Source organism: Coccinella septempunctata, chromosome 2, assembly GCF_907165205.1.
Source record: "Coccinella septempunctata chromosome 2, icCocSept1.1, whole genome shotgun sequence".
NCBI classification, from domain to species: Eukaryota; Metazoa; Arthropoda; class Insecta; order Coleoptera; family Coccinellidae; genus Coccinella; species Coccinella septempunctata.
In genome coordinates, this window is record NC_058190.1 from 46,921,044 (window position 1) to 46,943,884 (window position 22,841).

At 33.6% G+C, this 22,841-nt stretch overlaps 3 protein-coding genes and 1 long non-coding RNA gene across 6 annotated transcripts; 3 read left to right on the top strand and 1 right to left on the bottom strand.

Moving 5' to 3' along the window:
* Positions 1-106: 106 nt before the first annotated feature.
* On the top strand, positions 107-10,646 carry LOC123306471. The gene is made up of 6 exons (XM_044888492.1): positions 107-852; positions 6,091-6,234; positions 8,239-8,334; positions 8,394-8,653; positions 8,721-8,863; positions 9,393-10,646. Exons 1-6 carry the CDS (start codon positions 781-783, stop codon positions 9,821-9,823), a joined length of 1,146 nt encoding a protein of 381 aa, XP_044744427.1. The 5' UTR covers positions 107-780; the 3' UTR covers positions 9,824-10,646.
* A 21-nt stretch (positions 10,647-10,667) lies between these two features.
* On the bottom strand, positions 10,668-17,762 carry LOC123306469 (PAT complex subunit Asterix). 2 transcript variants are annotated; one of them, XM_044888490.1, is made up of 4 exons: positions 17,608-17,761; positions 17,243-17,366; positions 11,078-11,193; positions 10,668-10,837 (listed from the first exon to the last, which is right to left on the bottom strand). In XM_044888490.1, exons 2-4 carry the CDS (start codon positions 17,358-17,360, stop codon positions 10,739-10,741), a joined length of 333 nt encoding a protein of 110 aa, XP_044744425.1. In that variant the 5' UTR covers positions 17,361-17,366; positions 17,608-17,761; the 3' UTR covers positions 10,668-10,738. The 2 variants fall into 2 exon arrangements, with proteins under 2 accessions (XP_044744425.1, XP_044744424.1); XM_044888489.1 differs by lacking the exons at positions 10,668-10,837; positions 11,078-11,193 and adding an exon at positions 11,639-16,123 and having other exon boundaries at positions 17,608-17,762.
* Positions 17,763-17,922: 160 nt separating this feature from the next.
* LOC123306473 lies at positions 17,923-19,654 on the top strand. Of its 2 annotated transcripts, XM_044888495.1 has the most exons (5): positions 17,923-18,148; positions 18,211-18,270; positions 18,324-18,629; positions 18,682-18,984; positions 19,201-19,654. In XM_044888495.1, exons 1-5 carry the CDS (start codon positions 18,080-18,082, stop codon positions 19,216-19,218), a joined length of 756 nt encoding a protein of 251 aa, XP_044744430.1. In that variant the 5' UTR covers positions 17,923-18,079; the 3' UTR covers positions 19,219-19,654. The 2 variants fall into 2 exon arrangements, with proteins under 2 accessions (XP_044744430.1, XP_044744429.1); XM_044888494.1 differs by having other exon boundaries at positions 17,924-18,148; positions 18,682-19,654.
* Positions 19,655-20,925: 1,271 nt separating this feature from the next.
* Positions 20,926-21,331, top strand: LOC123308477. The gene is made up of 2 exons (XR_006537130.1): positions 20,926-21,090; positions 21,161-21,331. It is a non-coding gene; the product is annotated as an uncharacterized LOC123308477 (long non-coding RNA).
* The last annotated feature ends 1,510 nt before the right edge of the window (positions 21,332-22,841 follow it).

Sequence of the window (22,841 nt, forward strand, 5' to 3'; positions counted from 1 at the left end):
TCAAATCCTATATTTTGTACTGAAAAACAATATCTGAGGAAAAATCCATAGTCTCTGAATTGGAAACAAATAATAATTGCAAATTTGGCAGTTCTAGTATGGAATTTATTCATAAAAGTTTTGTAAATTCGATTATGGTACATAAAAATAACGTTTCGTGAGCACAATATGTCGTGGTAATTTTCACTGGGAAATTCAGCGAGTTTTTCGACTGTGTGTATGATCGATCACGTTTAGAGAGGTGTTGGCGAAAGCCGGCAGGCTACAGAACAGGTTATGGTAATGTTTGTTGCCTATCTCTGTTCAAGGTTTCCTCTTCCAAGAAATCAAAAAGGCTCGAAATTCACAACGCGATGATTGTTGTTCGTTGTTCCATTCCACTCAGATTTCCTTGAGAAACACAGGTTCCATTCATTTACCTGAAAAAATAAAGTTCTAGTCTATGTTAACTCCATAATTTCCGCCAATATCAGCTTCTTCCCACTCAAGAAAACCAGCATCTCGCGAGGAGAAAGTATGAAAACGCGCACGTGAAGAAAATATTCAAATTGCAACAAATACACTTAGTATTACTCATTCGCTGTTGCCTCACCTTTGCCGTGAATCGCTAGTAGGCAGACGGTCACTTAAATTACAGGTGCTAGGACTATGTAAGCAATGACGTAAACAGGGATTTTGGAAAAGGCAGTTTCCATAAGGCGCGATAGTGATTCCTATACGAATAATATTTTACACGTTGGTGGTGAAAATGTGAACCAAAATGTAGATTTTCAAATAGCCATGGCTTTAGTGAATTCGTGTTTTTGCTGTGGTGTGCCTATAGCTGCTGGATTTTTCACTGTTTACCTTTTGGTGAGTTTGAAAAAAATTTTTAAGCTGTAGTTAAATTCGATAACATTCAAAGCCGTCTATAGGGTACTTTTAGGTGGCTGTGTAACAATAGATGGAAAGAATATTTTTGCATCAAAATTTATTTGTTTCTTATTTTATTATACTCTCCGCACAAAAGTTGCACGAAAGTCTTCAAGTTATTAATTGCTGAAAATTTGAGGAAACACATTGGTTTTGTATGGCGCTGGTCGCTGTTTGAGCGCTTTTTTTAGAGCCATATAAATAACATCAGAGTATAAGATTTCAGCTTTGGAAGTATACTCCTCTAATCAACTTGAGGATTTTCAGGTACTCATTCAAATTATTCAAAAGCAGGCATATAACTGCTATAGGGCAGTTGCATGTTCGCTACCCCAACTTTGCCATTTCAAACCATATATTGTCGAGACAAGAGCGTTCCTCCTAGGCTGAATTATTTAAAAAATAGAATTGGTTGTAGTTCTCTAGGGGTGGGGTAAATTACCCCCTTTACCCGCCGTAGGACCGCCCTTGTGTCGAGAAATGGAAAACAAGAAAAGAAAATTCATGAAGTGGGTTTTTCATTCTTATATCGGATATCGGGTAGTTATTCAAGATTTTAAAACCTTGTTGTGTAGAAACTAGTAAAAATACTTAATCATTGAAGATTAAAATCAGATATATTGAATGGAATCTTAAAAAGCTATTGTAAAGCGCAACACGTGGAAAAAACTCAATCTAGCTAGAAAAAGTAATTCAGTCTCTTTATTTTTTAATATTACAATAATCAGTATGACTCAACCAAAAATGAATGAAAACGTTATGGACTTATTGTCAGGTATTCAATAAAGTTCTTTCATGTATTTCAGTCTATTGCTATGTTTACTAAAGTTCTACAAGGAATTCGGATTGGGTAACTGAAACTGTTCTTTTGAAACCACTAATTAACGGTGGTTGTTCTTGAAGAACTATTTAATGCATACACGATGTAGGGGATATTTTAATTGGCAGGAGAATTGTCCTGAATAAAAATCAGCATATCGAACAACGTTTTAAAAATCAATTAACTATTGAAAAAAATAACAATAACCGTAAATAGAGGAGGTTTCTCTTTGAAATGATGACCTAAAGTAAAGTAGGTATTCAGTTACATAATAACAAGAGTTATTTATTTATACACTTATGATGAAGTCTGAACTAAGTGAGAACTTTGACTGGAATAGAATGTTTCATATCTTTCATTTGTTGATCATTATTGACTTCCTAAGTAACCCCAATTAATACACATATATCAATATGATTATACGTCATGCATCATTCTAATAGTTTGTTTTGTTGGATCCATACGATTAGCCATAACTTGGCAATAAATATTGATTTCATTAATGTCAAGATCGATGCCATCGAACATTTTCGAAAATTTAAGAATATAAATTTCAGAATTTCTAGCTGTTCTTCTTATTTTTGTGTTTGGGCAGCAGAGGAAGCAAATTTTGTTGAGCTGAACAGACTATGACGAATCTGAAAAAAATTGCTGCTCAACTCAACTACCATATATCATATTTATCATATTCATAAGGATATATAGAGGAAGTTTTCATTATCACAGGAACGAAATATTCGCCAATTAACAGTTTGAGAATGCGGACAAGAAGTAAACTCCGAAATAATCAATAAAACATATAGTGAAAACGAAATCGCAGTTATTCTTTTGTATTCTCTTTCGAACGAACAACTACCTGCTCATTACATCGTTAGACCATATTTTGAAACGGTAGTATGTAGTCTATTGCCTTTTCAGTCAATAACAAACAACTGGAATTTCTTTGTCTTCAAATCACTTCAAAATGACAGGGCAATACAATGAAAATTTTTTCAGAAACTTTCACTAGTTACGAAATATTGTTTGGGTAATAATTCATAAATGATATTATTGTTGATTCAAGGCTGGGGAAACTGAATAGGTGTAAATTGTTAAACTACTTCTATTGTCTCCAGAGATTCGTAGTGCAATTCTCAATTGGTCCAAAGAATTGGCGTGGGAATCGTGGAAAACATTAGGCAATCATCATGTAGGTAATTTGCAAGGATTGGTTCCATTTTCATAAATGTTTGGCGTAGGTATTGGAAACTATGCGATTTTACCCATTTGTTGTTGTTTTCATTTTATTCAGTTAGTATACGAAACAGTCAGAACAGTCTTCATACTATCAACTAGGTATACAATTTGTTTAAATTATATCACCATCTAATTATTGCGCTTATAACTTAGAGCAGCAAAAATTGTCCAAATAACTAAAATATGTGAGTCGTGGGTTTTCTTATATTCTTTGGTATGAATATTAAGAATAATTTTGTTTAGGTGTGGTCGACAATAGATCAAGGAGATCAAGGAGCTACCTAAGAAATACTAATTTGATAATGATGTCTAATATTTTGTCAACTGAGGGAGTAAAATTACTGTTAAGTTGTTTGAAATTCTGAGATTTTTATATCTGCTCTACTTTACAATTCATATAACATTTTTGTATGGGATTTCTTGTTGAATTTAAGGAATCTCTTCAGCGGTTTGTAGCTTGTTTTCGCGATTGTTTCATATGGGTGATTGAAAGAATAGCTGTTGAACAATTCACGCTCTAACCTTGGTTTTATCAATGAGAAGCAGGTTTCATACCAAGAACCCATGTTGACTCATAACGTTATTGTATACCATATCAATATCATAATTTACATTTATGAGAAATGACTAATTTTTACCATTATGGAAGGTTATTTTAAAAGTTGCTCATATGGAATTCATGAGTTTATTCGAGAAAAATAAATAACCAGTAAACAGTTCTTTGAATTGGCGAAGAAAAAAAAACGAATAGTAAATCAGTATTGTTTTTGCATCTCTTTATTGCATTAATAATAAGAAATTAATGATAAAAGCTCATAGGGGCTCACGAAAATAACACTGAAAGTATATAGAATAAATGTATAGGTATACCTTTTTCAACATTGGGTCCAGAAAAACAATATTTCAATGATGAATCCACGCAATAGACGGCTGTGTAAAAACTTCATCACTGCGGTATAGGTAGGATACGTGTCTGAGTTGAGGAAAATACCTCTTATTCTGTCTTACAACTTTTCCTGAGGACTGCAAGACAGTCGTAGGACAAAACTGAGGAAGACCATCCTATCTCACCCACTAAAGATCTACCAATACTGAGTAGAGAGCAGATCAGATCTGTCCAGAGACAGGTTATCTATGGATCTATCTTTCTTCAGTTTGAGAAAACACATGGTCACTTTTGGCATTTAGTATAGAACCATTAGATATGTATGCCTCCCATGTCATCTCAGAATGATGGAAAATTGCTTTTCGTTGGAGCCTCATAAAATTAGATTCATTGACATACAACCTTCTCGCATATAACTGATCACCAAGAAAACGCAAAGTTTACCGGCTACAATGTTATCGGCACAAACCTCATCCTCCATCTGCTAAATCTGAATCTGGGTATACCCAGAAGAAAAGTGACTTATTTCGTACTCCTATATCTACAAATACGTTTTTTATTGATTGAGAATCAGTAGCTTTACTTTCTTCATAATGAACAGATGTTATTAATTATGCAGTTTCCAATCTATATACTCTCAGATCAATTACCGATGTTCATTGAACATATGTTATTGAAAAAAGCTTCTCATGGCATCTCGAAGTTTCACCCATGCGTTAACAAGTCACAAATCGAAACCCGGTTAATGAAGAAAAATTCTCGAGTACGTGATTGTATTATTCTGGTACCATGATGGTCTGAGGACCTACTTCAACGTAATTATACCAGCAAAATAGTGCTACTTATGGAACAATGCGATAACGTTAATTGCAATGGCTAATTGGCAGGCATTGTTTCATGTACAATCGCTGTTTTATGCGCCCACTAAAAGATCTTGGAATAGACTGAATTTTTCTGCGATTATTCATTGATAGGTACTCATACTGTTGGTAAAAATACCATCAATCGTTGCTTAGTCACTAAAATGACTATACAATATGGAATGGTTGGCTTTTTTGCACTATCTCTTATGGTTGTATTAAAGAGTCCCTGTGTATAGAGGAGTGTCACATTTACAGGATTTCATACAAAAATTGAGAAAATTTAAACTGTGACCAAACGGTTGCATCAAGATTGATGAAAATTCGAGATTAATTTCACAAGAGTGTTGCTCTTTCAGAATATGTATAACACTTGGATCTAAGATGATTTTTTTGGGAGATATACGCGTGTCGAAAGTTGACCTTAGAAAATTTCCAAAAAGATGGGGTCAGTTAAAAATTCGTCAAGACCAAACGGTTGGATAGAGGTCGAAGAAATTTCGAGATTTATTACTAGAAGTATATTATAATATACAAGTATTATACCATCTCGCTTCAGTTCCGTTCCAATGATATTGGGCGACTCGACATAGAAATTACAATTAGTTGAATTTCTCATACATGCTATAAAAATAAATTTATATTCATTAGGATATGGAAGGTATTTCCTATCAAGTTGTGAAGCAATGTCATGATCAAAATTCCGTTAGACAGGCGGAGTAAGAATTGAAATATCGTTATTTGATAGTCCATTCGTATACTTATTTGGACTTTCCTCGATTGATGTGAGAGAATTATAATCAATCATTTGGATATACAAGGTGTCCATACGGCACAAAAAACTTCCATGAAATATTGATGAATTCGTGAAATCTTCTTCCAGAAATTAAGAATACTAAGATATAAGAAAACTCATTTCTTCATATTATATCCAGTGAGTTGGTCTGGGTAGCATAGGTCTCAAATTCGTGATGATCTTGGAGAAAATGCTTCAGTGGATACGGATCAGGTGACCTAGGGCTGGCCAATCAATATATGCCCATTTTTTCGAAGCAGTTTTTTTCTAAATATTGTAACGGGTTGTACACAATATTTGTGCTATTATCATTTTCCAATAAGGAGGAATTATGTAAAAATCACATTTTAACACATTTAACCAACCCATAGATAATTATTTCGTAATCTTCCGATTGGTGAAACATGCTAACAAGATTGTACCATTAATACTTCATATCCCTCGTTAAATCATAATAAGAACCGTCGGAAAGATCAATAAAGATTAAAGAAGCTTGATCAACTCCCGTACTGACCATTAAGTAAAAGACTTTCTCTTTCGTTTAGCGGAATTCATAAGCTGGGAATATTTTTTCTTGCAGATCGCCTACCTTATAGCGTTCGCTTTCGAGCTGCTATGGATTCTGGAATCCAGTTCCAATCTTCCAGTTGCAGCAATTCTGCTATGCGCTGGTTATTTCACAATGGCACTGTTTGCGGCCTTGCTTGTACACGGTTTGGCAACGGTAAGTTAAAATTTTTCAGAAAAGTGTATTAGCAGGCATCTAAGAATGTTTTCTCAAGAGGATGTTGAAAATATGAAGATAAATATTGAAGAGGAGTCTCCGAAATGTAATAGTAGTAAAAGAAGACATACATCTGAATTCGAGACATTTTGCATTTTCAGTTTTGAAAAATACATATACCTAAAATTAAATCACTTGAGTTAAGTTAAAATCTTTGTTTCCTCCCATATGTCCTTTCCTGTGAAATGATAAGGATGAAGGCAAGAATATAGAACTTGCTTGCTCATCTTTCATAAATATAAAGTACCATACCTATGTACTTGTTCAAGAAATTCAATAGGTCATGACCTTTCAGAGAGTGTATTGTAGTAACTTCTGTCGTTTAGCAGAGATTACAATAAATATTCAGAATATGATACACATAGCACATAGTTATAGTAGACAAAAGCTGTCGATATCCAGAGGGTTTTTCTTTGTATAAGGATGTTGACCTTTGGTAATTATATTTAGAAGGACACATCTAGCGAATGTTTGCATACGCACAAGCGTACCTTATTACTACTTTTTTTCGTAGAATTTCTAATAACTATGTGGCAAATACGTTATTGATACTTCGTTGATTAATTAATGCAAGGTTTCACCAAGCTTGAACATAAAATCAAATCAAGTGACATAGCTGCTGAGATCCTAATCTTCCTGATGAATACCATTGTTATGGTCTGCAGTTCGTAATCTGATATGATGAAATTCCGATTCGAATTGAAAAATATGCAGTTCGCATTGAAGACAAAACCAGTCCTAAATAAATTGCACCATAATTCACCTCTAAAAGTTGCCACATAACCCGTACGGTCATTTTCACTAATCGAGAGATTTAATCGTTGGAGGCAAAACAATTTGTTCCCCTGTCAGCGTCGATTTATTAACTGAATCCGCGCCACTGGAATGGCCAACCCACTTCATTAATCCTTGCAATTACGGAGGTGCATCATTCTCGGTTCTGCTAATGATGATGATTTCTTCTCTACGTTATCGATCTGATCTGGCAAAACTTGAATGAATTTGTTGAGCAATTGATGAACGTTTACGTTTCAAGGGCAACCTGTGCATTTGTAATTGGCCAAGTTCATCATTTGTAGTTTGTCTCTACTTATATGGTGGAATTATGGATGCTGTATGATGGGTATACCCAACTGGATGTGGATATCATACGCCTCCTATTCATTGCAATTATTTTCATTATTTTCCTACACCGGATGATTCACGGTGTCCACCTTCACTGTGTCATCCGTTATATCAAACATATACAAGGTTTAAATTAATATAGCTTTGAAAAAATTCCAGACAATTGTGGGGGTTTTTCATATAACTTTTTTTTGAGCAGCTCCTACGTAGATACGGCCCCTAAAGATGACCCCGAGAAGCAATTTTTCTTTTTTTTACGCCAGAAACTTGACAAATGAAATTGAGCAGACTTTCCTTTGGAGCGAGAAGGCAATAAAAAAATGTAATGGCCGTAATACTTTCGGTGTTCACTGTTTTATATATTGTAGAAAGAGTATCAGTTTATTCCCATTACTGTATACGTTTTTTTGGCAAAAAATCACGTTTTCTCTGACAGTGGAGCTATTTTATAATTCGGACGCGTAAGCAGGATGCATACGCGAGTTTGAAGTAGTTCCAGTAAAACTACCAGGAAGTTGTATTAATTAATTCAATTTGGACTCCTATCACTCTTTAGAAAGTGATTCATTACCGATATACAGAATTTCACCGAAATGGTATACAACCATACTAGAATATGATTAGGTAAAGCTTGAATATTAATGTAGGTAATGAATGTATGGATATAACAAACGTTTCATTGAAGTGGATTGCAGATGTCCACATTGTCTACGGTTAACAGGATGTATATACTTAGGGGTATCTTAAAATTTCACTATCCTGTAGACATTTGTAGACCTATGTTTACCCTAATGTTTTTTCATGAATTTTTCTCTTCAGAGAAATACCCTATGCCTAGTGGCATGGATGTTTGCTGTGACGATACTTACTTTCCCAGAAGCTGGCTTAGTCTTCTACATGAGCGTTCAGTATTGGGTAAGAATACCAGCTGATTTTCCGTATTCTTCCCCAAAACCACGTCTTGTCCTTTACAGAAAGTAGAGAGCCTTTACGGTCTCACAGAATTGATATGTTGGTTTGTGAGAATCGTGGTGAACGTTGTCCAGTTGGTGCTAGTCCAATCTTTATATACGATGTGGAAAGATGAGGAACTGGTACAGAAACGACTGAGGGAATTGAACGTCCAAGGGGTACCAGTGCAATTGGAGAGGACAGCAACTTTGAACAGTCAATATTACCAGAACAATGCGTATGCCCAATCCGTTGAGAGTCTAAATTCGATTGGCATGAAGAGGTGAGGGTGCGATGTCGAAATTTTGGCTGATTCGATTGAAATATTAAATTTTTTTATGTTTTTGTAGAACATTATCCACGTCCCACGTGTGGAATGGTGCAAATATGGCAAATAACATCAACGTACCACTAGAAAACTACTATTTCACAACTCAGAGCGAATTCAACGCCAGTGTTTTCGTACCTAATCATGCAGAACACGATGATTCTGGTAAGGTCTGCATGGATTGCTTGAAATTATTTATACAGAGGGTATTTCCTAACTAGGGTACGTAATTTCAGATGGTTATTCGTTAGGTCGTTTGAGAGAAATGTTTGTTTTGGACATATTATTATGGCATCAATTCTATTTTGTCAACCTCTGAAGTTTCGCATCGTAGTAAGGAAATACCGCGCTACCTGTTTCCTTCATTTGTTGCCTAAATTCCAAATATTTTTAACGCGCGGCTATAAGTATAAGACTGCGCAACTGCTTGAGCTCAAAAGTTTCAGTGTACCTTTTATTTCAATGGTTATTGTGAACCACTGAGATAAGCTGCCCATGAAAATACACCAATCTAGGATTTGGTAGTTTACGGTAGCCTGAAAACTATAAAAATGCCATCTAGATATACAAATACCAGTATTCCTATACTGTGAGGTGCCTATCTTTAGATCTGGCATTAGCTCAAGCGCTACAGTCTTCGATCTTCCTTAAGAACTTCAATAATATACAGTGATCTGATAATTTTTCATTACAGTACCTATCTCCAAAAAGTCCCAATCCATGATGGATCTTCGTGCTATAGACGACAACGGTTCCCTGTCAAACTACAGACTAAATAGGTGGACTCAGTACCCTCCACCAGTTAGGGAAACTAGATCGGCAGTGCCACCCAATTATAATCTCAGTTTGCGGAGCAATATGAATCGTCAGCAAAGGACCAAATTGCCCAGGTTTGCATCCATGGATGCCTTGGACAGCACCGATAAAAACGGCCATATCATAAGGAATCGCACAGGTTTCTACGCTCAACCCATTGAAAATTACGGTGTTCCTATCTATTACGGACCGCTTGACGGTCCAGATTTCTTAATTTATAAAAAACAGATGGACAAATTGACGAGTAAAAACTCCTTGAGCAACGCTTCGGTCGATGACGTTCAGAAATATAGGGACGTTGCTTTATAAAAAGTATAATCAAATACCTACAGTACAGTCGCAATAAGTTATGTATATTCATATTTATGTCTACACTACGAATTAATTTGATGGACCAGAATCTCCTATGCGGAAAGTACATTGTATGTAAACCCAGAAACTTTCTTCTTGATCAATAGTTTGTTTATCATTTTCGTAATCAAAGATGTTCAACAGGTTCGAAATAGTGTATCTACATAATATATGGAAAATAAAACAGATCAGCGAAGCAAAGAACGATTTTGACTCGGTCATAAACACAATGTAAAAAAAAAGATTTTTTAAAAGGAAAATCAAATTCGTATGTTTATGAAAAGTATTATATAACTAGTCCAAAATGCGAGCTCAATATATTATCAGCTGTTATTGAATGTCGCCTATCTTATGAATGGGTTATCGATTTGATCATGCTGAAGGTCCAACCATTCTTTGTAAAAAGGAGGTAAATTCCTCAATAGGTATATTCATCTAAGTATGGTGCTATTTATAATAACGAAAAAAAAGTGTTTTTAGTGTAAATAATGGTTCAGTTAACCAATAGCGGAATAATGTTAGCTTGTTAAAGTTCCGCTAATAGGGTAAAGAAATCTGTGATAATGTGATAGTACCCTCCCAAATTAACTTTTAGAATATCACTTATATAACTACTGTTGCAGTAGTGTGAGCTATTTTCTATTAGTGACAATATTATTTGAATAATAGCTCATACTACAGAGTGCCATGTTATACTGGGAAGTTTAACTCATGATATGTTCTTCATTGTCTACATTTGCACTGTATATTATGTGAGAATAAATGATTTTATTAGTTGAAATTCTTATGTAGGTATCAAGTGTTATCTTTTTATCCAACTTTATTTGAATTCCTGCTCAAACAACAAAAACAATTGTATTTATCCAAAATTTCTCAGTTCATTATTGAAACCCATGGTGGAGTCATAGGCTGTGGATTCTGTAGATAAGACATTACAATGGCAGAAATTGATAACATGAAGGAACTGAGCACCTGAAAATAAAAGTGAACCAATCAATTCTTGCATAAAGATATCATCTAAAATTTTTAGAGTCCACATGAGCCCATCTTCCCTTTTTTCGGGCATAATTCAATGTTAACTGTACATACAAACTGATAATCAATTAACTTTTGGTTAGTCGTTCTTCGACAGAATTTACTGATAAAAAAAATGGAATGGGAATGGCAAAATGATAAAACATTGCAAGCTGGGAAAAAGTATCTTCCACTTACTTGTTTAGTGTCGTCAGATAATCGAGTATTGGCAAAACTGATGCAGGAACAGTACAAGGCCACCCAAGCACACCATTTCAACCTCATCATCAAAGCACACATGCTAAAAATCATACCTAGACCGAAAGAAAAGAGTTACACTAAATTATCATACATGACAATAAACGAGTATTGGAAATCGCAGTTTTTATGTTCATTTTGATAATAAATCGATTCGTTTTCAGATACAATTGAAAGAAAAATTAACTCTCCGCCAACAAATTATTAAATTCTGGAAAAAGTAGCTATCCGGTTATGAGAAATATGCGTCCGCAACTTCGAAGAATCGCATACCCCAAGATTTCAATGTACTAGTAGCGTTACCCCGCCAACATATGCTTTCAATGATTTAAGATTCTTTTACCCTGCAACCGTAGCGTCTTTCAATTGTATTTATCAGAGACATTGAACTCTCTTCTTGTCTTTAGATATAATCCAAATATTCAACAGAGAGAAAAAAAATTATTCAACTGATGAATGGAAAAGTTGCATACATTCTTTCAACAAAAATAAACCACAATATCATCACTATAGTGTTTATTTTGTATATTTGTAATAGCGTAATAAAATATAGTTTACCTTATGTGATTTGAATAAAAACGTATTCCATAGAAAAACAATACAACACATATATTATTTTATAGTTTATATATAATCGATAGGGTAGGAAAAGAAATATGTATACACATATAATACCTTGTGATGGCCATAAAAAAGAAATCTGAAATATTCAGTATTTCGTCAGATCGAAAAAAAGAAAATGCAAATAATCAAACTGAATTAAAGATGAATCCACTACATATAGATCTTAAGACAACTCCACTCACAAATACAATATCTGAAATTACATAATATATGGAAAATAACAAAAAAAATATTAATATGCTTCAATAAACATAGGCCAGTCTTTTAAACTAAAAAGCTTGGGAATATTAATCTGATGAGCATATCACATGGATCTTTTAAAAAATAATTTTCCATAATGAAAACAAAAAGATCACGACTAGCACATACAATTTAATGGCTTATTGAAGAACTACTCCACTGAAGGAATTTTGTTCTATCTAATATTTCCAAGAGAGAAGGGCATTAATCATTAGAAATTCACAATATATTACCAATAAATATACAATTTTTTTTTATCAGTCTCTTTCCAACTCATTGATATATTTATTGTAATCACAAAAACAAAATTTTCCCACAATAATGAACTAATTCAGTAGGAGAAATTCAAACTCCACAATTCACCTCATGCATATTTATTTAACATATTATTCCCTACACATTTTTTCATTATTAAACAAAAACAATTTCATAATGTAACACAGCCATAATAATCTACATTTCTTCTTAGACGTTGCAAATGCTCTACCTACTGATTTAAGGGTGCCACAGCAATGAATGTGGAGTATATAAGTATTATATACTATAATTTTTGGGCTACATAACGTTTCCAACATAGACTTTGTTTATTCTAAGATCATTGTTTTCATGATCTTTTATCCTTTAAATTGCTAGTTGAATCATATGAAGCAGGTAGGGGAATTTTCAATATATGACAGAAGCATTGGGAAAATGCTATTTTACAAGACTTCAAGAAAACCAGTTTTCATTCAGCTGTCACCTTAAATTTAGAGATAGATGGATTTATCCGGCAGTTCAACACCGAGAAATTATATTGAACAAATATGCATAAAAAATTGCTATATGATTAATGTCACAAATCTGTACACCAATAGACATCATTACGTTTATTACTTACACATTTGCTATGATAGCATACAGAGATTTGATTTAGTTTTAACATGTATAATATATAACTGATATAATTTCATTTCGACAAATCAATTTTTACAAAAATAGTATAGCAATTCATTTTGAAATCAACCAACAAAATAAATAATAATAATCACAGTTCCAGTAGCACCAAATCAAAAATTTGGTTTCATGCTATAATCCAATTCAATTTTTTGTTCACTTTTTCTTCAATTTACATAATTTACAACATTGTACAAAATTTACAACAATTTCAATTAAATCGGCCAATCAAAAATGTCAAATTGAACAAACATTTCGCAGTAATTCCTGATATTTGAGAAGAATCAAATCGCAGAAGAATAAAATAAAAAATTGAAGGTTGAGCTGAAAAAAAAGGCTTCTATTTTTACCAGTCATGTAAATCTTCTGTTTGGGACAGGAAAGTTATTAAATTTTATATCAACCATACCAATTGAAATTTATAAGTCAAGGAATAACAGTACAGTTATCAGCTCCTTCCATGTCCATGTCACCATTTGTTCAAGGAAGAATAAATTACAACATTTTTGAAGAGATATTTGTCTCTGAAATATCAAGGTTACAGCGAAAAAATTAAAATAATAATAAATATGTATGCAAACTGACTAGAAAGCCACTTAATTTTTTTCTTTCGAAAAACTGATGTGGTGCCAAATTATTGCAATATTGTAAATGTGAATTTGAATTTCTTTCATTAATACTGAAAAATATGCACTTCATGAATCGATTTTGAAAAACAAAAGAATTATATTGAAGTTGAATTTGGTCACCACTATCAAAAGTCATTCATTAGAATATCATAAATATTTTAGGTGAAGAGCTTTGATCAAGAAAAAATTATCTTTCACTTTAATATTTAATCTATTATTGCTTAAAACAAAAAAGCATCAATCAGAATCACCAGAATTTATTTCCCTGCTCATGCGAATGCTTCAGATCAAAAATATAAAGAATTCAGAAGCAAATACTTAGTAGAATTCAAGAATAATGGTATTTTAGTGGGTGCTGTGGTGAGAGTATCAAAAAATTTATTGAGATTGTATTCTTGCAAAAAAAAATAAAATAATTGCCAATTTCAACTGGTAATTTTATACATAATTGACAGTTTAAACTGGTAACTGTATATAATTGACAACTGTCCGTTCAAACTGTCAATTAGGTACAACTTCCAGTTCAAATTGACAATAATGTATAATAGGCAACTAATTTTTTTTTCTGCATGTCCGCTCGGCGCTTTAGTATATACTACTGTAATATCAATCCAATATCCTCCTTTATATTCTGTAATTTCATTGAAAATTTTTCAATTCCAAGTTACTCGCAATACCAGCGCAACAATATCAATTATGAAATGAAGCAAGCAGGGCTAAAAATTCCCATAAAATCTGAAGAAGTAATCTAGCGAGTGCAACTTCTACTAGCTCGAAATTGCTCGAAAACTTAAGGGTAAATACAACATGTTACAAAACCAGATTTTCAACTGGCCGAAACGAAAGGTAAACAAAATCAACAGCTAAATCTATTGCTGTATTTCAGTCGTGATATTATTTTGGTTAGATGTGTTAGTACTTTGACTTGCAGTGACTAATGGAACTGTGTTTTGGGACGTAGTGGTGCTGGAAGAAGCAACGGGCGTGTTGGTGCTGGATGTGGGCATACTGAGCACATGATTTTTTGGTATCTGCGAACGAAGGTAATTATTTTCAGTCTCCAATTGTTGTATCCTCTCCATCAATTCCGCGATTTTTTCCTTGAGCACCTCCACTTCTTCCCTAACCGTATACATCAAATGACTCTTCACCAAATCCATGGCCTGCTCGATTTTATTATCTATCGCATTAACAACAGGATTCGTCTTTGCAGGATCGTCCGGATTATCACCACTAGCTTCGGTCGTACTCACGTTCTCGTTTATGTTCTCCGAGGAATTCTCGACATTCTCTAAAATCGTTAAACTGTTCACACTCGTTGCGAATTGGGGATTAGTATACACGTTACTGGCTATGCTTTGGTCGAAATTCTGTGATGAAATCGCCACAACTTGCTGAACTGGCTGCATGTTGTGCTGTTGCACAGACATTATCGGATGATTAGAGTTGGTGTTCTGAGTTTGTTGTTGCTGAAACTGCTGACTTTGTACAACAGAGACAGGTTGGGAGTTGGTTTGCATCGTCATCTGGTTCTGCATGTTCTGTTGTGTCAACTGAGACTGACTGACCACCGGCTGTTGCACTGCGGAATTTAAGATCACATTTTTTGCATTTTGTGTAGGTAAACTGTTTGCGTTTTGTTCATTCTGCTGTGGATACGCGTGCCCATTCACAATAGGCTGCGAGATGTTTGCCTGACCCACATTAGGTTGACCGGCAAAGGTTTGACTCTGTTGAAAATTCATCGGTAGTTGAATACTCTGCGAAGTAGGCACAAAAGCACTATTCTGACTTTGTATCATATTGGCTGGTACATACTGAATATTCTGGTAATTCTGAGGTATCGTAAAAGTACTTGAATTTGGAACCATATGAGGCTGGAAATATTGCTGGGAAGTATTGATAAATTGGGTAGGCATACTGCTTGGCACTCCTCCGGAATTCACAATCTGCTGTTGCATGTTCTGCTGGGGTATACTAGTACCAGCCGGGTAAAAATATTGAGTTTGAGGCAACATTTGTGCTGGAACGTTTTGAAAAAACTGAGTGCCATTTGTGTAACCTCCCTGCATCAGGATCTGTTGTATCTGTTGTGGGGGCAAGCTCTGGGTTTGCATATAAAGACCTCCAACTTGCAGGTTACCTGCTGACTGAGTGATTTTTGAAGGTTGGCTGGTTTGTGGTGGCACTTCATCCACATAATCCATGCATTTCCATCTTCCTCTTTTGAAAGGTTCTAAACTAGCAATTTTCACTACTTTAAACCTATCGTTCCTACTTGGTGTCGACTGGGGGTCTTTTATGTCATCTGGTGGTTTGGACAGAATGTCTGGAACAACCTCCGTCGCTGGCACGTTATTTTCTGAAGAAGTTTCTGTTATAGCGGCATTGGAAATAATCGCAACACCATATTGAGGGCTTGTGGGTATCACGTTAGTAGCATTAGTAGTGGTAATTGAAACACACTCATGACCTTCTTCGTGGGGCTCCTCCATTTGGGGTTCACCACCAGCATTTATTTCATGGGACTCCACTGCATTTGCCGTGGTCGCCTGGTGACCTACGGAATGCAAAAATTAATCACTCTAAACACACTAAGTGTACCCAACTCACACTCAATATGGCTGCTTTTTATTACGTATCGTACATAATACATTGTCAAATTTTGAACAAGTCACCAAGGACTTCTTCAAAATTTGAAAATTCTTGCTTTTGACAAGAATTTTCGACAATTTTAACTTCAACTACAAAACTAGGGAAACCTTAAATAACCACAAAAATGGTCAAAAACCATAGATATGTTTTATAAGTGATTGAAATTTTTCCTACTGATTATTTCTAATGTTGGTATTACTGTTCTAAAATTAACATTTTAAATGAATACACTAAAATGCTATTCAAAGTAAAATGGAGTTAATTTTTTAAAATATTAGTATGTCTATCCAATTTTGCTCATTTTCACAGAACGCCACATAATAATGGACTAAAATAATATCTTGTTGCTTTGGGGCAACTCTCAAGAAAAAAATTCTTCTTATTTATATATATATATATATATATATTTATTATTCAAATTGGAAGTATATATTCTATTAATCTATCTGAATTCTTCAAAAATGAGGATAAAATGAGAAACTATATTAAAACAAAAAAGACTCGAAGAATTTTCCTTATGAAACATAACTGAATGCAATTAATACACACCCACTTGGACTAGACAATATACAAATTATAATTCCTAACAATGGTTACCTAGTCAAACAAGATCAATTATCACTAATGAATTCCAACCAAATGTCGATAATCCGGAGGTATCATATAATTTTGATGAAGGAAATTGGAATCAAATAACCAATAGGAAGGAGAAGATAATATAAGAAAACTCAAGTTTAACAACAAATATGTTATGAGATTTTAATGCAAACACTTGACACTTGAATCTTTTCTAAACAGTTAAAGAGATAAGAATTCATAGAGCCAAGTAATTATGTCCTGAATTTCGTCAGAAATCAAACAATGATTTTAAGGAATGAATCTTTCATATTTATTGGTTATTGGTTTTACTAAATAGATTAATTCATTAACTATTACTAGAATAATGTAAAGAAAACAACAAACCTGTTACCTTGAGACTAATAGGAAAGTATGCATAAAAATAAACAAGTACAGTCACACTTACCCAAAATATTCATATAGTCAGGGGTGAGATCTTCGCCTTGACCATTTGCACTAACTGGGCTAGGTTTATATCTTTGCACTTTATCAGGTCTTCGTGGATCAACATTCCCAGGTATCATTGTGAACTAGATTAAAATGGAAATACTATAAACACTGTGGAGAAATGTTTGTTTCATGTAGTGAAACAGGAGAATTGAAGATACAATAATTCTTTCTGTCAAAAAATGGTATTGAATTAATCAACAACCACATCGATCCGACTATCGGATGAATAAGTAACTATTTTTAACATAGCATTTCCATCTAATTTATTAAACTACTAACTACTGCGATTCTTCATAGACTGAAAAAATTGCTAAAACTTACAAAATCTTCTGATGATAATTAAGACTTTTCACAAATGGCGACTACACTTGACCAAATGACATAGACCAGTGGCGTAGATTAGGTTAAAAAAGAAAGAGTGGATTAAGGAACTCTTTATCTTATTAATGAATTCGTCTGATTGTCTTCGAACTATTGATTAAAATACCTACAGACAAGTTACGACTCTTCTGAATAATTCAAATATAACACACAACGTTAATGTAATGTGAATGTGAAAAAAACAAGAATTCTATTTAAAAGATGAGAATTCAATTTTCTGTAGTGTAGTGCTAATGTACCAAATCAAATTTGACAATCATATGACAGTGACAATTATATAATCCCGCATCAAGTTGTTTTGAATTCATTTATAAAAAAATAAAAAACAAGAACAATTGTAATTTTACGAGGGATTTCGACAAATTTTGTTTCTTAAATAGAAAAAAAATAAGAAATAATTTCTGCATCGATTATGGATACGTTAAAAGAAGTTTTCAATCGATACGAAAATATTATGGACCAGGAAATTGTGGGGGTTCAAGTAAATATATATACATAAATTTTGATCTCTTAATGAGAATCTAATTTCGAACCATTTTTCAGCTTGGTTGTTATTCAGTGGCTCTAATAGGTCTCAGTGCAGCAATTCGTAAAGTTAGACCAGTAAGTTCAAAGGTGTTTGTATATGTAATATTTTAACATTTTGAATGTTATAGTTCAGCAGATTCAAAAAACCCCAAGATATACCTAATAGGTTTATAGCAGAAAGAAGAGAACTGGCAGGTTATGTAAAAAGAATAGATCCTAATGGAGCACTTTTAATGGTTGAACATAAGCCATTGATCTCGCTTCCTATAGTTCCTAGAGGAGAGCTTCCAGTAAAAATATTGGGGGTTGAAGTAACTGGTTTAGGAATGAGTTGGTTACAAACTGTTGTTGTCAATTCAGAAGTTACATTTATTCCAGTCAAAAAAGAGAAAGAATTCATTCATTGTAAAGTTCTCCTTCCTAACATAAAACCAGTAAGTATGATGAAGTATCTTATGACCTTAAGTCAGCATATTCAATTTTTAGATGGTTGGGAAAACTGCAACAAGAAAGAAGGAAAGTAAGATTATCAAAATGTTATCAAAAAGGAATGAAAGTCCTTATTTAAATGTTGGTGAAAATTTAGTAAGGATAGGATTTGCCAGATTAACAACTTCAGATCCATCTATTTTCAAAGGAGCAGAAGACTATTGTAAATCATTGCATTCTGCTGAACTATATGCTTTGAAGAAAAAATTAGGAATGAAATACTACTGGATTCCAGTTAAGGATATCTTGAATGCTTTACTTTTAAAGTTAACAAATTATGGAAAGGAGCTTATGGCCAAGGTTGTCCTTAATGTTCGAAGTATTCCAGCTAAACTTACTCCTGCATAGCAATTATTAATTTATCAAGTCGTTGTTATTTGTCTTCAATTCATAGCAGCATTCAGAATCGGTCGATACTTTTATACTTTAGAATTTGAGAGGAAGGATTTTGAATGGAAAAGGAGATCCCATCAGCATCCACTTTTTGATATTGATTGAATATTTTTTGGTTTTTAGCACTGGTTAAGATTATAGTAAAATGAAAACCTATTATGACGAATATGGATAGAATTTATTGAGATAATGCAAGAGTCTAGACCTCGTTTTTCACATGAAGATTAACAAAAGTGTTTATTTCGAAATTTTGTTATGTTTTCTTAGTTTATACCCATGAATTTTTTTGCTCCATTGGAAGTCATAAGTAATGTAGTTGGCACTGATTCAAGGTGCTGTGATGATTATTTTTGCCATATTGCATCATGAACTGAAGTTCAAGCCAAGATTTGTTCTGTTAACATGACTGATATTGTACTTAGTCTATTCCAATAGTTCTGTTATGTAATTTCAATTATATGAAGATGTTAAAAATAAGTTCAATTCAGCCTTGTTGAAATGAATTGTATAAAGTGAATTTTTGGAATTTAGTATGGCTTAGAGTACCTATATTTTTTCAATAAATTTATTTTCTAAATACCTGGTTTTATTCAACCATTCTTGATAGCAAAAAATAAAAAAAAATATCTTGTTAATTACTGAAATAAAATTATTGGGGACAAATTAAAATTGGGAGAAGTGAAAGGATAAAACACAGCTTTAGTTTTTGTCATTTCATGTTGGAAATATTGCAATATTACATAAATATTATAAAAGGGGAGTTAGGAGGAAGGGATTAAACTTCAGGAGATTTATGTAGGCCTGAAAATAATGAAATGATAAAAAAAACTCTGATTTCCTATTCAGTACAGTACAATGATTGTACTATTTATTTTTACTGACATCTGCGGGATTATTCTACCAATTAGAGAAAAATAAAGGTGGAATGCTGATGTTTATGGAATTTTCTCGAAAAATTATTCAATTAATAGTCGAAAGAATGAAAACTTGCGCATTTAATCGTGAATCGAACAATAATTTCTGAGTTTTTACTGATATTCAAAAATTTCTTCAGCATTTTCATTTATACTTTGTAGGGTGGGCACTAGATGGCAGTGAGTGTATTGAATGAGAAGATACTCTCAAAAAGCGAAAACTAAGTTTGTCGAAGGACCAACAGATTTTTCCCAAAAGTTTTTGGAATTTGGAAGATTTATACACAAGCTATCAATATGAACCGTATTTCTGGCCATAACACCAACCAAATCTCATCAAACTACCACCGTATTCCCTTGATATAACTCTGATTTTTATCTCATTTCGAAACTCAAATCACATGGCACCTGTTTCAAGTCGATAACGGATGAGAGAACTTCTGAGATGCGTTTAAAAATTTTTTCATAATTGGATTATATATGAAAAATATGATTCTAATAAAATTTCTTTATCAAATTCAATTTTGTCCCGACGTAAATACTTCAAAAAGTACAAGGCACTTAAAATTTAGAATGTTAGAATGTGTGCTTTGAGTTGCCTATGGTCAAGATCTGTTCGGTGGTTTGGTAGTTAGTCATCTGATTTTTCTGTCAATATTTGAAAAGTTCCTATTGAATGGAATTGATAGGTACTCAATTTATCGAAAAAACATCTAGGTATAATAAATCAGAGCTAATGAAAGCAAAAAAAATATAATTTGCATATTATATGCAGAAATTTATCCCATCCAATTAGAAATCCTAATGAAATCATTAAAATTCAAATCGAAATCGATATTATAGTACCCATAAACTTCAAATTCATTATTCTCGTTCTTATAACCATCATATAATACAAATTTGAGACGATTAAAAATTGAAATCATAAACGAATTCTGCCAATTATTTCACGTATCTCATTTTTACCCAATCTTCTATTTGAAGAGTCTGTTTAGGCAGTAAGCCCCATTTCGTTCGCTGAAAATAAACATTGAAAATCTGCCTCTCCAAGAGTTCGAATTACCAGTTAACAGAAATGAATCTAGATTTGAAATATTTAGTGAGCTTATTATTTTAGATTCCATTTATCACATTGTGAATATAAGATGTTTGATACTGGCTTTTTTCAGATCTCCGGTGTACTCATGGTGGTTTTTGTAGTGAAGGCAGTACCAGTACACGAACTAAGGCATGCACTAGTTCTACCACCCTTTGGTTTCGGGAAATAATTAGCCAAAGTATGTGCAATGTATGAGTTTTATTGACCTTGAAAATCTGAATAAAATGTTCAGACTCAGAAAGGATGATGCTTGTTTGAAATCTTTGAGCAACAGTGTTAATTACTGATGCGAACATAAAAATAAAGTTTTACAGAAATGTTTGATCAACACTTAGTTTGAAATACTAAACATGGAAATACAAACATAGGTATACGTAACATTTTAACTTAAGAAGAAAGTAAATAACATATGAGAATTAATTATTCAATTACTATGAGCATACAATTCAGTTTTTATAATATAAAAATGTTTTCTCGAGTTTGAAAAAGCACATATAGATTTTATTAAGAATAGTGATAGTGAGAATAAAAATTAAAAAATGATATCCTCAATTTTTGTGGAAAGACATGTGCATCACACTGTTTCAATGATGGTATATGGGGGGCTATTGCTCATGGAAGTTGGTCACGGGAAATTAAATACAGTTTTTTGCCTGTTTGTTTGTTCAGTACCTAGCTTGGGGGGCGTGCCCACCCTGGTCCTTACCATCTACGCCCATGACAATTATAATATCGGAGGATCTTGGTCTACATCGATTATTTTTTATTATCATCTACTTTTTTGGGATTCTATTGTTTTTAGTGAGAAAATGATCTGCAGACTTCTGAATGAAGTATTAGGCATTATAAATCTTACAATGGTAAAATGGTTTTTCCATAATCAAATAGTCCACGTCAATAAATGTCATCGGAACCGTCGATCACCTGAAGAAGTTTTGGGAAACTTATCCCTGTCCATGCTAGATGACCATCAGATAGTCGAAAATTAATTAAAACCGAAGTGGCGGTACATTTGCAGACATCAATGGAAATTTCGGCACCTTTGTGGCCCGCCGAAGTTAGCAGCAACTACTGCAGATAGAGATGAAAGTCTGAGAGTCCCTTCGGGTGTCATCCTCGTCATGATTCAATTAATGGACCATCTTACGCCAGACGAGGACTCCTTGCTTGCCTGTCCTATCGGCTAAATTGATTAGGTGGAAGGTGGGCAGAGGGGTCTGTTAGGCCGACTTGTTACATGTCTTCGAAGAATGACTGGCATGAATTTCTGTTTGGGGAAATATTTTCCTCCTCTCCTTGGTTTCTTCGAGTCGATTTGATCAATATATAATATAATTTTAATTCTTACTAATAAATGTGGGTTTGAAAATTTTTTTTAGAAGAAATGAGCTGTAGGCTAGAAAAAAGCCCCCTCTGGTGGGATTTTGTGAGATTTTGCTTGATCCTCTCTCCCCTCAGTAATCTACCGTGAAATTTTTAATTTACTGCGATCTATTCTGATTGCATTCGATGCAAAAAGACGTGTTTCAGAAGTTCATACAGCAATTTTTGGGAAATATATTCCCTGAATACTCTTGAGGCAATATATGATATAAACACAGGTCCCTAAACTGCAAAAGTTCAATTTTTGAGGTCAAAAAAGTGAAGCAGAGTTAGGCAATAAATTAAAAGAAAGAAGATGTTCACCGAAATTGTGAATATCGAAAAATTTGAGTATCGAGCCATCATCAAGGACCTGATGTATTTAAAAG

Excerpts from the sequence above, each read along its gene's own strand:
- LOC123306471 (XM_044888492.1), top strand. The coding sequence starts at position 781 with ATGGCTTTAGTGAATTCGTGTTTTTGCTGTGGTGTGCCTATAGCTGCT. Across the intron at positions 853-6,090 it reads TTTTCACTGTTTACCTTTTG|ATCGCCTACCTTATAGCGTT; the intron begins GTGAGTTTGAAA and ends TTTTTCTTGCAG. Across the intron at positions 8,864-9,392 it reads TGCAGAACACGATGATTCTG|TACCTATCTCCAAAAAGTCC; the intron begins GTAAGGTCTGCA and ends TTTTCATTACAG.
- LOC123306473 (XM_044888494.1), top strand. The coding sequence starts at position 18,080 with ATGGATACGTTAAAAGAAGTTTTCAATCGATACGAAAATATTATGGAC. Across the intron at positions 18,149-18,210 it reads AGGAAATTGTGGGGGTTCAA|CTTGGTTGTTATTCAGTGGC; the intron begins GTAAATATATAT and ends ACCATTTTTCAG. Across the intron at positions 18,271-18,323 it reads CAATTCGTAAAGTTAGACCA|TTCAGCAGATTCAAAAAACC; the intron begins GTAAGTTCAAAG and ends TGAATGTTATAG.
- LOC123306469 (XM_044888489.1), bottom strand. The coding sequence starts at position 17,360 with ATGATACCTGGGAATGTTGATCCACGAAGACCTGATAAAGTGCAAAGA. Across the intron at positions 16,124-17,242 it reads TGACTATATGAATATTTTGG|GTCACCAGGCGACCACGGCA; the intron begins GTAAGTGTGACT and ends TGCATTCCGTAG.